Source organism: Littorina saxatilis, linkage group LG15, assembly GCF_037325665.1.
Source record: "Littorina saxatilis isolate snail1 linkage group LG15, US_GU_Lsax_2.0, whole genome shotgun sequence".
NCBI lineage: Eukaryota > Metazoa > Mollusca > Gastropoda > Littorinimorpha > Littorinidae > Littorina > Littorina saxatilis.
This window is the reverse complement of record NC_090259.1, coordinates 27153062-27168636: the sequence shown is the minus strand read 5'-3', so window position 1 is coordinate 27168636 and position 15575 is coordinate 27153062. Positions and strand designations below refer to the sequence as shown.

Here is a 15575-nt window from a genome sequence, read left to right as displayed (position 1 = left end):
ATATTTATCTCTTCATTAACTCTTCCCCTCTCTCTATCTCCATTAACTCTTCCCCCTATATTTATCTCTCCATTAACTCTTCCCCCTCTCTCTATCTCTCCATTAACTATTCCCCCTCTCTCTATCTCTCCATTAACTCTTCCCCCTATATTTATCTCTCCATTAACTCTTCCCCTATATTTATCTCTCCATTAACTCTTCCCCCTCTCTCTATCTCTCCATTAACTCTTCCCCATCTCTCTATCTCTCCATTAACTCTTCCCCGTCTCTCTATCTCTCCATTAACTCTTCCCCCTATATTTATCTCTCCATTAACTCTTCCCCCTATATTTATCTCTCCATTAACTATTCCCCCTCTCTCTATCTCTCCATGAACTCTTCCCCCTATATTTATCTCTCCATTAACTCTTCCCCCTATCTCTATCTTTCCATGAACTCTTCCCCCTATATTTATCTCTCCATTAACTCTTCCCCCTATATTTATCTCTCCATTAACTCTTCCCCCTCTCTCTATCTCTCCATGAACTCTTCCCTCTGTGGGCGTCTCTGATACTGAGCACAGACCAAAAATTGATAGGTGTACAACTTTGGGGATGTGTTTGGACACATTGCTGCAAATATGACAGAACCAAATGTTATTCATTTGCCTTCTGAGGCATTTTACTAATAAAATGAACGCTCAATATTACAAAAATCTGTTTTTGTGAATGTATAATATACTAGTAATACCCGTGCTCCGCACGGGATTTTTTCTTCTTCATTAATTACAGAGTTAATTATGAATAAGCAACAACAAAAACGTGTTCAATGTGCAATGGCACGCGCGTACAGAACAAAATGCCATACATTTATTGGGAGAGATAAAAAAAAAGGGCACAGAGGTGGATTGGCCATGACTTGTGCAGTGACAACAGTAACATATTAAATTTAGAAGTAATTGCGACAAATTTACCCCAAAAAAGCGCTAGCACACACAGAACAAAATGTGATAAAACATCAAACCTAAGAAAAACAGCGTTCAATGTGCAATGAACTGCAAACCATTTACACAGCAGCAAACATGTGACGCTTTCTGAAATTTCGGTCAATGTAGCGATATTTTCTTTTTACCAGGCTCGGCGCTTGAATACACTTTCTTTCTTTTCTTGCGTAGCTGCTCACCATTAGTAATGCAAGAATCTACAGCTTGGTGAAGGCAGACAGTTACGAAGGAAAGGCTAAATGCGGCAAAACTAAAAAAAGTGGCTATATTAACCGAAATCTCAGAAAATATGACACATGGGAGTGAAACAAACACATAAACACAGCATTAAATGAGCAAATCGTGTGCACAGTAAAAAAAAAAGTTTTACACATATAAAAATTTACATGGTTGCCCATATGGTCTTTGTTGATGTTCTTTGTCTCGTGACGTTATCAATATGTCCACAAAATTCAAAACAGGGATCAGATTTTACCCGCAACTACTGACTCGAGCAAATAGTGTGCACAGTACAAAAAAAAGTTTTACACATCAGCAAATAGGAATGGAAATGTAACCCAGTGGTAAATTTACAGTGGGTTCTGTGAACAATAACAAATCATGTAATTGGGAAAGAATAAAACAGCGTTAAATTGTGCCCTTTTTTGAGATTTCAGTCAATGTGGACAGTCTGAGAATTCAATCAATGTGACAAAATCATTTTGTCACGCTTCAACCAAGATGATGAATGCTAGTTAAAATGTGTAAAAGAATATATAACACCAATCATATAATTGGGAAAGAAATCTCGTCGCAGTACCCTACAGCTCGAGTCACCCACAATGAAACGTTTGCACGATTGACTGGACTTAAACAAATTAGCGGCTACATTGACATAAGTGAGGGACATAAATGTGCAAAAAAATGTGCCCAGAGAACAATAGTTGTACACATCACCATATATGTCTTAAGACGGGGAAAAAAACAGCACTAAATGGAACAAAATTTGTACACTTCAGCAAACATGCGAGTGAAAAATAAGATGTTAAACCCTTACACCGGTGCAATTCTGTAACACATGTTACATAGCCACTGGTGAATTAACAGAGAGAAAAATAACAAAAAACAGTCATATAGGTTTTCGCATCAATGGGAGGTAATCGGAACTGACCAAACAGACTGAGCCAATAGCGCGACATATGTCGTGACAACCAGGTGACAGTATACGTAAAGTAGCGCGACATATGTCGCGACAACCAGCCAATGTGAAATTGGTTCTGCGTTCTGCGAACAACAAAATGTTTACACATGCATTGTGCACAGAGAACAAAAGTTTTCAGATCACCATGCATATATGGCATTATGATGGTTAGGCCTGAAGAAATACATTTGCTTTTGTTTAATATTTCTCTAAAATGTGAAATTGGTTCTGCGTTCTGCGAACAACAAAATGTTTACACATGCATTGTGCACAGAGAACAGAAGTTTACAGATCACCATGCATATATGGCATTATGATGGTTAGCAGGGGCGGATCTGGGTTTTGAAAGGGGGGGGTGCAAAGTTTTTTTTTAATTTTTTTTATCTTATCAGCGAAGGCGCGAACCGATGGCGCGAAGCGCCGAGCATGCTAGGGGGGTCCGGGGGCATGCCCCCCCGGAATTTGTTTTAAAAAGGAAGCAAAATTGTGCAATCTGGTGCAATCTGAGCGTGTAAAGTGCTATTTTCAGGTGATACATTTTTCTTTTTCTTTTTTTTGTCCCACTTGGGGGGGTGAAATTGCACCCATTGCACCCCCCCCCCCCCCCAGATCCGCCCCTGGTTAGGCCTGAAGAAATACATTTGCTTTTGTTTAATATTTCTCTTGGGCTGCAAGCCAGCACAAAATAATTAAAACATTTCATTTGCCAAATCAGCGCCACCAAAACTGATAAATAGGACTAAGCATGGAGTATTCATGGCAGGGGCTCTTTTTTGTTTGTCATGCTGTGTGCCACACGCGTTGCAGTTGTCACCGTGTGTAGAGTTTAAGATGATGTGATTCCTATTCTTATAAAGACAAAGTCGATCTCCGTTACACCCCCGCAACAATTTACATGGTTGCCCATATGGTCTTTGTTGATGTTCTTTGTCTCGTGACTTTATCGATTTGTCGCAAAATGATTCCACCAAATTCAAAACAGGGATCAGATTTTACCCGCAACTACTGACTCTGAAAAGGTTGTGAAAAAATGGGTTGAATGTGAATGTTTATTCCTGAGACAATGCTTGGAGAGCTTCTCCCGATGTGACTGCGTCATCTGAAGTGGACTGGGTTGCGTTTTGTGTTGCATCAAACATGTCTGTGGATTGTGTTGAATTTTGTGTTGCGTCAATCATGTCGTCATCCATGATTTGACTGAGCGTTAGGACGTCGACAATAGGTGGTTTGATGTGTTTGTAGGAGTGCTTGTTGCTGCAGGGTTGTTTGGTGCAGCGGTGGGTGAACGTAGTGCAGATGAAGATTAGCTGGCTATTGCCGCAGGGTTGTTTGGTGCAGCGGTGGGTGTAGATGAACGTAGTGAAGATGAGGTGGCCGACTGGAGGCGTTGATTTTCACGCCTAAGATTGGTTAGTTGTGTGGAGTCTTTGCTCGCTTTGGTTTTTGCATCTGACAATTGGTTGATGATGGTCTGGAAAGATTGCTTTTGTTTTTGTCGAAGTCGGGGTACTGCTTCACAGGTCAAGTTGTGGTCAGCGTCTTGAAGTGAGGTCGCAGTGAGTTGGTCGTTGGGACGCCATATCTGAAGAAAATTACAAAAAATTATACCTTATACACAGGAGTATGGAACACTGAAAAAAGATTTGTTTTGGCAGGAATGACGTTTGCATGATTACGTCTACATGAACAAAATTTTCTCTTTATACGTTTGCTCATTGGTGTAAAAATCCAGCCCCCCCCCCAAAGCATTAAAGGTAAAAGCCATCGTAAAGATACGAAATGGAAATCTATAACGTCTAAAATATATAAAGATTCAAACGCATATTGTAACTAATTGACAACAGAAAATATACATGGTCCAAACACACACACACACAATCGAGTGCACGCATCCATGCATATAAAGTCATGTACACACACACACACACCCAATAAAGGTACGTCCAATGGCACGTGTGTGTGCTGTTTTCAGGTAATAGCACCGCCCTCCCTCCCCCTCATGTATGATTTTTACGAAATGGAAATCTTTCCTTGAACCCCCCCCCCCCCCCCCCCCCCCCACTCATGTATTGCCTATGCCTGGGTTAGTAAACAACGAAAGAATGCAGCGTTTCTTTCTGCATCTGCATGGGTAACGCGGGTGTGACGTTTTCATCTTTCGCTTTGTAACGGTGTTGATATTTTGATTCTCGGCCTCGTTGATCTAGTATAAACTCTACACTGAACAAAAAAACACCCTTCGATTGTACTGATAAGCGACCTTGTGTACCCTACATTCATGGGGCCAAATTTGTCCAACCAATTTTTTTTTATTTAACTTGAAATTTGATTCATCCTCAAATGTTTCCCTTCTTACTCAAAGGACGTAACCACTCGGTACACGTTTTCGAAAAAAATCGATTTTGGGTGTGAAATCTATTAAATTTAACCAATTTTCTTCACATGCAAAAAAATGACATGCTTTTCGTCCATAAATAATTTCACTTCTTAATTTTACCAGGAAACATTTCAGTCTTGAGTATCGAGGGGGAAATATGTACACAGGCGAAAGATGAAATCGTGACACCGGCAGAATCCCAAACTTTGGCTTAGTACCGCACCCCCCCCCCCCCCCCCCCCGTCCATAATGTATGGCAAGATTCCTTGAATCCCCCCCCCCCCACCCCCCATATGGCCTATGCCTGGGTTAGAAAACAACCAAAGAATGCAGCGTTGAAAGAGCGAAAATCCTGCAGTTCAGCCGTGGCGTGTCAAAATGGCGGGGGAAGACTGAGAAACGTGGCGAATAATGTTGCAAATTCTCTATAGTATAACCCCTGTGGTAGAATACAGCAAGGTTAGGAACACTTTAAGAAAGTTTTACAGACTGATAAATGGGATTTACCTGTAGAGCCAGTTGTAGGATCCAACAGCAGATTTGACAGTTGCCCCGATTCAAAGCTGGGGGAGGAGCGGCAACATCCGCTTTGCCTTTGGTTCTGACTAAAGACTGCGCGACCACACGCGACCGCCGACTGGAGGCGTTGATTTTCACGCCTAAGAAGATTGGTTAGTTGTGTGGAGTCTTTGCTCGCTTTGGTTTTTGCATCTGACAATTGGTTGATAATGGTCTGGAAAGATTGCTTTTGTTTTTGTCGAAGTCGGGGTACTGCTTCACAGGCCAAGTTGTGGTCAGCGTCTTGAAGTGAGGTCGCAGTGAGTTGGTCGTTGGGACGCCATATCTGAAGAAAATGAAAAAAAATTATACCTTGTAGTTGTACACAGGAGTATGCAACACTGAAAAAAGATTTGTTTTGGCAGGAATGACGTTTGCATGATTACATCTACATGAACAAAATTTTCTCTTTATACGTTTGCTCATTGGTGTAAAAAATACAGCCCCCCCCCCCCCCCCAAATGATCACACACACACACAGTGATGAAAGTGCGCATCTCTTCCCAGCCTTGCAGCGCTTTGAAAGTTGGAAGCATTAAGCATTAAAGGTAAAAGCCATCGTGAAGATATGAACAAAAAGTAAGACGTCTAAAATATATAATGATTCAAACGCATAGTATAACATAAGTAAATAACAGAAAATATACATGGTTCAAACACACACACACACACACACACACAATCGAGTGCAGCATCCATGAACACACACACAGACAAACACACACACAATAAATGTACGTCCAATGGAACGTGTGCGCGTGTGTGTGGATGCTGTTTTCAGGTAATAGAACCCCCCACATGTATGGCCTATTATGCCATGGGTTAGAGAAGTAGAAAAAGCAAGATTCGTTCACCCCCCCCCCCCCCCCCCCCCCCCACATGTAATGCGCCATGGGTCATAGATTTTTACGAAATGGAAATCTAAAACGTCCAAAATATATAATGATTCAAACGCATATTCAGACCTGGGAACCCCTGTTTTGCACTTTGACTATTCTCTGTTTCTCAAACAAACTTGGTGTATTATCAAAAAAATGAGCGTAGTCACTACTCCACACAGCGTTTGCACATCCATGATTAAAACATGCCTCATGCGCGTCAAAATGGCGGGGGGAGACTGCAAATTCTCTATCTCTATAGTATAACCCCTGTGGCAGAATACAGCAAGGTTAGGAACACTTTAAGAAAGTTTTACAGACTGATAAATGGGATTTACCTGTAGAGCCAGTTGATGCGACAGCAGATTGACAGCTGCCTCGATTCAAAGCTGGGCACTGAGAAGCAAGCGGTCCGAATGTTGCCACGCTTTAGGTCTGACTAAAGACTGCGCGACCGCACGCGACTATACAAACAAACAAAATAAAATACAGCAGGAATGACGTTTGCATGAATCCATGATTACGTCTACATGAACAACAGTGATAAAAGTGCGCATCTCTTCCCAGCCGTGCAGCGCTTTGAAAGTTGGAAGCATTAAAATTTAAACGGGTAAAAGCCATCGTGAAGATACGAAAAAAAAGTATGACGTCTAAAATACATAATGATTCAAACGCATAGTATAACATATGTAATAAACACACAATCGAGTCCACACATCCATGCTTATTTAAAGTCATGTACACACACACACACATACATGGCATCAAGCAATACACAATTAAATGACACATATATGGAAAACGTATAATGAACATGAACATGGCAAGTAATTCACACCGTTACCTACTATAAAATTGATGATATATATATACCACTCACTTGCTATTCGCCTAAAAGCTTGCAGTGTGCTGTGACACATATAAGAAACCAGAAGAAAAAAGGACTTTACTTTGGCGAAAAGAGCATATGCTGCTTATTTTTGTACATAACTGCTATAACTGTATTTTTTCCGAACACTTACATGTAAAAAACATAGAGATATATCTTACCATTTCACTAAGACAGCCAAAATAACGGTCAAATTAAGGGGAGATCATGATGAAGGGGAGATCATGATGACGTACATGTCTATGGTTGCACAGGGGGAAAATATTTAGTCGCTGGAACCTATAAGGTTATACGGCGACTTATCAGATGATATTGTTTCGAACTTATCTTTTAAAAATTAAGTAAACAAATCTATAGAATATTTTGGAGTTCCATTAACAGATAAACAGATCTATCTATCTTCTTATTATTTTAGGTTCGTCTGGGGTAGAGAAATAAAACACACAGCTAGGTTCGTCTGAGGTGCGGTCGCGTAGTGTTTAGTCAAACCGTTCGCTTTCGGCCAATGGGATAGCTGGGATATTCTGTCTGCTACGACATTTCACGTTAAAAAGGCCTCAAAAAGCCATTTCGCTTTCGAAGTCGTCAATCTAACCCAGCCTATCGTCTTCATCGCGATCCGTTCCTACGGAAAAACCGAGGGACAGGGTCCAAACCGGCGGGGTTTGGTAGGAGATACGTCCACACGGCGAAAAAGGCCACGCGTATTATAATATAGATTTTTGTAATCCGATGAGCGAGTCAAAATGGCGACGAAATGTGTGACATCGGTCAACACGCAACTTTGAAGTGCTCGTTTTTTAAAATTACACAGTTTTCAAATGCGATACAGGTGTTGAAAATACCAAAAGGATGAAAGTTAAATGATGCTAAGCAAAGTTGATAAATGACAAGGCATTTCGCCTAAACAGGCACGGTAAAAAGTCGGTCGCGTACATCCATTTTTCAAGAAAATATGAGAGTAGAATCATCTAAGGCCAGCAAAGCACATACACTAACATATTCAATAACAAATGATCTCAAAAACTTCCATTAAATTACATATTACTTCCCCAAATCTCATAAATAGCAATTTACTTCCGTTAAGTGCTTAAACGTTGAACACGCTTCCCTGGTAACACAAGGGAAGCCACTCCCCTAAAGAAAAATCACATAAACAGTCACTAGACCACGTGATACCTCAGGGTAGGCTCCCCTTATCGCCACGTGACACGCGGCCGCCATCTTCAATTCACTTCTCTTCCAACGCCTGAGCTGCTCAGACGTGTTGGTTCACGCTCCGGCCTTTTGTGGCCGTTTCAGCTTTTTTGAAGCTGAGTTTTTCCCTGGTTTTCTCTACGTTCGGGTGAGACCTTTCTATTCGTATTGTGGCTAGCGTTTTCTGTTGTAGAAATTGTTTGTTACAACTTTTTCGGTCAACATGTCTGACAAAGAACATAAGAAACGTGCGTCTGCATCAGCGAGTTCAGATTCTTCTTCAAAGCGGTCAGCTAAGAAAACGAAAGCCAATCCTACTGTTCATGTCACGGACCCTATCAATGATACTTCATTTAGTGTTGTTATTGATCCTCCTGCTGAGTCTCTTGTTGATTCTGCCGCTCCTGTACTTAGTATTGAACCGGCAGACAAAGCTCCGTTAGACAAGGAGCAAATGATGGATATTTTTCATTCCTTTGCTGGTCAGCTTAAAGACATTTTTGCTGAGGAAAGGAGAGCGGCTAGTCGTGTTACGTCCATTCTTCCTTCTAGAGTTGGTGGTGTGCAATCTTTGGCTAAATTGCGTACACCTTCAGCTACCGTTACGTCGGCCGACGTCTCGGTTGAGTCTCCAGCTTCCGGTCGGTACGAGTGGCCATGCTCGTATCCGGAACTGGCTTCAGGTGTCCCTCACCTTCAAGGTATGTCTGGTCAGGCACAGGAAGTCAGCTGTCGTTCCGCGACAGTGGGTGACAATCGTGTCTTACAAGAGCGTCCAATAGCGGGTACACCTTCCTTTCTTGCGGACGTTTCTTGTGCCACCCCACTGGGGGTGCGTCGCGAGCGTATTCTACATAACGCTTCGTCGATAGCACAGGCATCTTCCGGTCCGCGTGCGGAACCGGAAGAGGACATTGGCCAGATGTCTCGAGAGGCGGTCACTTCCGGTGATCGACCTCGCTCGGTTCCGGTTACCGCTGCCAGTAATACTGAGTGTACTGAACGCGGTTTCTTACCGGAAGGAAGCGCTTTTGCGCAAGACTCTTCGTCTGTTTACGGAAGTACTAATTCCGAACAGGATGAGGAAGTTTTCCGGTTACCGGCAAGGTTTATCCAGGCTCTTGCTCTTGCAGCAGAGGTGACCTCACGGTATTTTCCGGAGGGAGTGGTCGCAGCTGTAGACGATTCTGCTCCTCCTAAATCAGCGGTTGACGATTTTTTACCATCGCAACCTGTCGCCTCGGGGTTTTGTTTCTCAGAATCTCCCTTGGTGGCTTATGAAATGGCGAAAGTTTTGGCTACTCACCCACCGCTGGGTAGTAACATTCCTCTTCGCCCAGTGCCACTTCTGGTGGCGCATGGACCGGTTCCTCCTTCAGTGGATTCATGGCTGGCCACAGAGCAGCAGGCTTCTGTGTTTCGCCATGCCACACACAGGAAGTTAGTGTTGAAACAGTCCAATCGCGGGTTGATTCAAACTTTTGCCCTACCTCGGGCTCCACTTCCGGTGACTCCAGCTGTTGACTTCCTGCGTTTTGAGCTTTTCAAGAAGGATAAAGCGTTTCCTTACACTGAATCTTCTCTTCTGGGGTTAGAGGAAACAGGCAGATCTGCACTGGAACTTGCATCCCTCTCGGATACGCTGCTGCGTTCTTTGACGCGGGCGCTTACTTCTTCCCTAGAACCATTTGAGTTCAGGCAAGATGCAAGCGAACAGGATGTGGCGGCTCTTTTGTCGGCATTGGCTAAAGTTTCGGCGCAACAAATGGCGTCATCAGCACGGCTCTACGCTCATGCAGTTTTTACTCGAAGGGATAACTTCCTCTCCGAGTCCAGACTGCAGGATCGGCGAACTATTGACTCTTTGCGCACATCTCCCTTCACGGAGGAGGCGCTCTTTGGTCCTTTGGCTCTTGATGCTCTTCACAAAGAGACCCAAGAGGCAAAGGATTTGGAGTTTGCCAGATACACTCAACGCTCCGCTAGTCATACCATACAATCCGACTCTGCTACCTACATGGCCCCTGCGGTTAAAGGTAGCTTTAAGCAAAACTCTGGTTCCTCTCGAGGTCGTGGAAGGGGTGCTTCTTCTGGCAATAAGAAGCCTTCCTTTGGCAAGTCTCGGGGGTCTGGGCGAAATCCCAACCCCCAGTGATTCCCCCCTGATCTGATTATCCCTGCAGCCGCCATCCCCGTGATGGTGGGCGGTCCATCTCGGGCGATCGTATTTTGGATGCAGAACGTAACCAACAATTGGATCGTAGGGATAGTCAGATCGGGGTTCCGGCTTCTCTGGAAAGAGGAAAAGGCTCCTCTTACCAGAGTTCTCCCTCACTTTTCTTTTCCGGCCAACAAGGAATCAGTCATGGTCATAGATGCCGAGATTCTGGCCCTTTTACGGAAGCAAGCGGTGGAGGTAGTATTAGATCATTCCTCCCCCGGATTTTTCAACCGGATTTTCGTGGTACCCAAGGCCTCAGGGGGGTGGCGCCCAGTTCTGGAACTTTCCTCTCTGAACGCCTAAGGGACATACGCTTTACCATGAAAACACCAGCTACGGTCAGGGACACCTTTCGCCCGGGCGATTGGGTCACCTCCATCGACCTCTTAGACGCGTATTTCATCTTCTCATCCATCCTTGCGACAGGAAGTGGTTGAGGTTTCGGTGGAGAAACAAGGCATACTAGTTTCGGGCCCTGCCCTTCGGCCTATCCTTTAAGCACCATGGATCTTCACAATGGGTGTTCGATAGATTTGTGCTCTTATTCGGCAGAAGGGGGTACGTCTTTGGGCGTACCTCGACGATTGGCTGATTCTGCATCAGGCTCGAGATCTTTGCCTTTCTCACACTCATGTCGTCCTGCGCCTCGCATTGGATATGGGTTTTGCAGTCAATCAGACCAAGTCGGATCTCACTCCCGCTCAGGAGTTTTCTTACCTGGGCATGAGATTCAACACAGTAGCCTGGACCGTTCGGCCCTCTCTCAGGAGAGTGGACAAACTCCAAGACTTAATCAGAAATGGACAAGCCAACACTGGATCCGGACCTACTACGTCTGTCTCGGGGCTCTCCCGTCCCTCTCAATCTCGTAAAGGGAGAGCTTCTACAACCAAGAACAGGCATTCCTCACGGAAATCCGCAGTCTCTGCTTCTTCACGGGTGGATGTTGTGAGAAATTCTCTTCTGCACGCAGGTGCTTCAGACATCACTGTTTCGTTGATTCAGAAAGCTCACAGAGCTTCCACAAATTCGGTTTATTCCTCTCACCGGAAAGCTTGGAATACTTGGTGTCAGTTAAACAACGTCAACCCAGTAGCGCCTAGGTCCATGCAAGTCGCTAATCATTTGGCTTGGTTGTCTTCACAAGGTTGTTCTGCATCCTCCCTTAAGGTTAGAAGATCAGTTATATCTTCAACATTACGACAGTTAGGGCATGATATCAATCTTGGCGGTCCAATAGCTTCAGTGCTGAAAGGCGCCTCGATTGCAGATATTAAAACAAACAACCAGTACCGGCTTGGGATCTCTTTCTTGTTCTTGAATTTTTGAGATCGTCAGACTTTGAGCCTTTGCATGCTGCAAGCTTACCAAATCTAACCCGCAAGACATTAATGTTACTGTTGTTAGCTTCAGCCAGACGCGGTAGCGAGGTACATTCTTTATCTGGCCTGCAGAAAGACATTTCGTTTCAAGCAGACGGTTTCGTCTCGCTTAATTTTCGACCAGATTTTCTAAATCAGAGACCAGATCAGCAATCACCAGTGATCACAGTTCATCCACTGTCTAATATATTAGCTCCAAACGATCCAGATCTTATGAACTGTCCGGTTCGTGCGCTAACGACTTACTTATCTCGTACAAGCCCCATTCGGGCTAGTAGTCAGAAGCTGTTATTCATCTCCACGAACACAGCTAGACACAAAGACATTGCCAAAGTCACTTTAGCAAAATGGGCTTCCACTCTCATTAGACAAGCCTATGTGTGGTGGCAGCAGAATGATGGTGGGCGTTCTTCTCAGTTCATCCTTCCTCTCTCCTCGGCGAGGACTCATGAGACCCGTGCTTGGGCCTCATCTCTCGCTGTCTTCAAATCCAGGCGTCTATCTGAGGTCTTGGGCGCCGCTTACTGGAGATCAGAAGACGTCTTCCTGAATTACTATTTGAGGGACGTCTCTGGCACTCGTCCTTATGGATGCAACGTCCTACCTGCGGTCGTGGTTGCCGGGCAGGCTCTACCCAGAACTTAGGGTGAGTTGTCTGTCTGCTTATATTCATGTTTTATGATCCCACCTCCTTAAGTAGCAATCTGCTATTTATGAGATTTGGGGAAGTAATATGTAATTTAATCAAAAATTTTAGTGTAAATTTTCATTTGATTAATATACTTACCCAAATCTCATATCAAATGCCCTCCCACCTACCCCGCTTTCAGCTTGCTCAGGCTTGTCAAGAAGTGAATTGAAGATGGCGGCCGCGTGTCACGTGGCGATAAGGGGAGCCTACCCTGAGGTATCACGTGGTCTAGTGACTGTTTATGTGATTTTTCTTTAGGGGAGTGGCTTCCCTTGTGTTACCAGGGAAGCGTGTTCAACGTTTAAGCACTTAACGGAAGTAAATTGCTATTTATGAGATTTGGGTAAGTATATTAATCAAATGAAAATTTACACTAAAATTTTTGATTTTCACTGGCTTCTTTGTGCTGTGAATAGCAAGTCGAATCACACTATGGATGTCTCTTATGAAATCATTATGTTGCCATACCCCAAAGATTCAAGAGACATTTGACTTTGGAAAAAACACTCCTGAGAACACACCACAAGCATGTTACTCTCCAAACAGTGAATTTTGAATGACAAAATCGATTTAAAATTCAGTAAAATCAATTAAAAAAATATATAATCGAAATGCTGCAAGGCTTGTTTGAATTTTGTTCAAAACTCAAAATAGATGTACACACCAAATGGCTACTGGTTTTGACAAGCAAATTCAATGCAATTTATTCTTCAAAATGACGAAATGGAACGCTGAACGTCATTACAATACGTAATTTCGTCGTGACGTCATCCGTACATATTTCTGTTCGGCCCGTACACTGTTATTCAGCAGGTACACTCAGGTATTTTGCCTGTGAACCTGTACCAGGCTTGATCCTGTTGGAGTAGGCTATAAATATCAGTCTGTTTAACCTCAACGTCTGATGACCACAATCGGTGCAGAAATGAGATATAACGGGTTTTAACTGACAAAAGTTTGTTTTTCTTCTTAAAAGGTGTATATCTAAATTCAGTCAGGGTTTGTGGTCCTATCAAACAAACATCGTCAAAATCAAAGAAAAATATCAAACCTTAACTGTTTTTAACGGACAAAAGTTTACTTTTCTTCATCAAAAGTTTGAATTGAAATTTAGTTAGGGACAACAGATCTACCTACAAAATTTCACTAAGATCGGTGAAAAAATGGGGTTTAACGGTTTTTCAAACTGCCAAAACTTTGGTTTTTGTCTTGAAAAGTATGTTATGATATTCAGTTAGAAACAACAGACCTACTAACCAAATTTCACAAAAATCGGCTTAAAAATGAGATTTAACGGACTTTTAACTGCCAAAAATATTGCTTTTTTCTCTTGAAAAGTATGTGTTTCAGTTTAATTAAGAACAACGGACTACTATGCCAATTTTTGTGACAATCCAACTTTAAATTACAAAATGTCACACTCTCCGTGCCAAGATTGAAGACGCCCCCCTCTATATTTATCTCTCCATTAACTCTTCCCCCTATATTTATCTCTCCATTAACTCTTCCCCCTATATTTATCTCTCCATTAACTCTTCCCCCTATATTTATCTCTCCATTAACTCTTCACCTTATCTCTATCTCTCCATGAACTCTTCCCCCTATCTCTATCTCTCCATTAACTCTTCCCCCTCTCTTTATCTCTCCATTAACTCTTCCCCCTCTCTCTATCTCTCCATGAACTCTTCCCCCTCTCTCTATCTCTCCATTAACTCTTCCCCCTCTCTCTATCTCCATTAACTCTTCCCCCTCTCTCTATCTCCATTAACTCTTCCCCCTATCGTTATCTCTCCATTAACTCTTCCCCCTATTGTTATCTCTCCATTAACTCTTCCCCCTCTCTTTATCTCCATTAACTCTTCCCCCTATCGTTATCTCTCCATGAACTCTTCCCCCTCACTCTATCTCTCCATGAACTCTTCCCCCTCTCTTTCTCTCTAGTAACTCTTCCCACTCTTTCTCCCCCCCCCCCCCACCCCTTCTTGCTCCAGTAACTCTCCCCTCCTCTCTCTCCAGTAATTCTTCCCCTCTCTCTCTCTCTCTCTCCAGGAGCTGGGTCAGATCAGTGTCCAAGGTCAGGATGTGCTACAGGATCTGGAGAGGAAGCTGTTGGAGAGCTCGAAGGAGGTGCAGCAGCTGCAGTCTGCACTGTTGCTGTGCCGCAACGAGATCTCCGAGCACATTTACAGCATGGAGGGCACGCGGAAAAAGTTTGAATCCGAGCTGGGCAAAAGAGAAGCATCGGTGGGTAACAGGGATTGGAATGTGTATGCAGATCTGTGTAAATACGCTTTTTCTGTCAATCTAAAACTCATTATATAGCTCTTTTTTATGTTTGAAGTTTAGACAGTTAGCAGTCTATCTCATTCCCTGCAGTAAGCATTTTCACCAGGATTCAAACCCAGTGAACCAGAAAGCCTGAAGGCAAACAATCTTACCACCAGGCCACCACCAGTTCTATCACACTCACTGCATCCTGAATGAAACTGAATGTTAGACATTTGGAAAGTCTCTAACAATTACACCTGTGCATTTGTGCTATCAGGTTGAGCGGCTGGAGAATCAGCTGAGAGCGCTGCAGACAGAGTGCGTGCAGCGTACAGAGAGCAGCGCTAAGCTGGAAGAGAAGTTGGCAGAGAGACAAACAGCTCTCCAACAATGCCAGGCTCGCATCACACAGCTGGAACGCTCGGAGGCTTCGCTCAGTGAGAATGTGAGTCAAGTTTCTGCCCTATCAGCTTTTTTTACCTAAAGAAACAAAGGGATGTAGGCGCTCAAAATATATAGACTTCTTCTTCTGCGTTCATGGGCTGAAACTCCCACGTACACTTGTGTTTTTTGCACAAGCGGGATTTTACGTGTATGACCGTTTTTACCCCGCCATTTAGGCAGCCATACGCCGCTTTCAAGAGGATGTATGCTTGGTATTTTCGTGTTTCTATAACCCACCGAACTCTGACATGGATTACAGGATCTTTTCCGTGCACACTTGGTTGTGCTTGCGTATGCACACGAAGGGGGATAAGGCACTAGCACGTCTGCACATGTGTTGACCTGGGAGATCGGAAAAGTCTCCACCCTTAACCCACCAGGCGGTATAGTGGCCGGGATTTGAACTCACGACCTTCCAATCAAGAGGCCAATGTCTTATCCACTAGGCGACTGCGCCCGCCTAAAAATATAGACAACAATAGTTACTGAGAGTTATGTGAAACTAGTC

General features: G+C 43.6%; 1 protein-coding gene and 1 long non-coding RNA gene across 4 annotated transcripts in view; one reads left to right on the top strand and one right to left on the bottom strand.

Moving 5' to 3' along the window:
• LOC138948962 (coiled-coil domain-containing protein 18-like) overlaps positions 1-15575 on the top strand; it is a 170636-nt gene that overhangs the window by 131451 nt on the left and 23610 nt on the right. For both annotated transcript variants that reach the window (XR_011450131.1, XM_070320640.1), the window contains exons 15-16: positions 14405-14599; positions 14901-15068. Coding sequence is in view for 1 of the 2 variants with exons in the window: in XM_070320640.1 (XP_070176741.1) it covers positions 14405-14599; positions 14901-15068 (363 nt within the window). In the remaining variant the exon portion in view is untranslated. The remainder of the gene's footprint in view (positions 1-14404; positions 14600-14900; positions 15069-15575) is intronic.
• Positions 2761-15575, bottom strand: part of LOC138948979 (uncharacterized) — a 411010-nt gene continuing 398195 nt past the window's right edge. Inside the window, exons 2-4 of one of the 2 annotated variants that reach the window (XR_011450135.1) lie at positions 6314-6439; positions 5047-5383; positions 2761-3744 (exon numbers count right to left, since the gene is read on the bottom strand). This is a non-coding gene — a long non-coding RNA (uncharacterized lncRNA). Of the gene's footprint in view, positions 3745-5046; positions 5384-6313; positions 7704-15575 lie in introns of those variants that run through there. The other variant, XR_011450134.1, reaches the window with a different exon arrangement.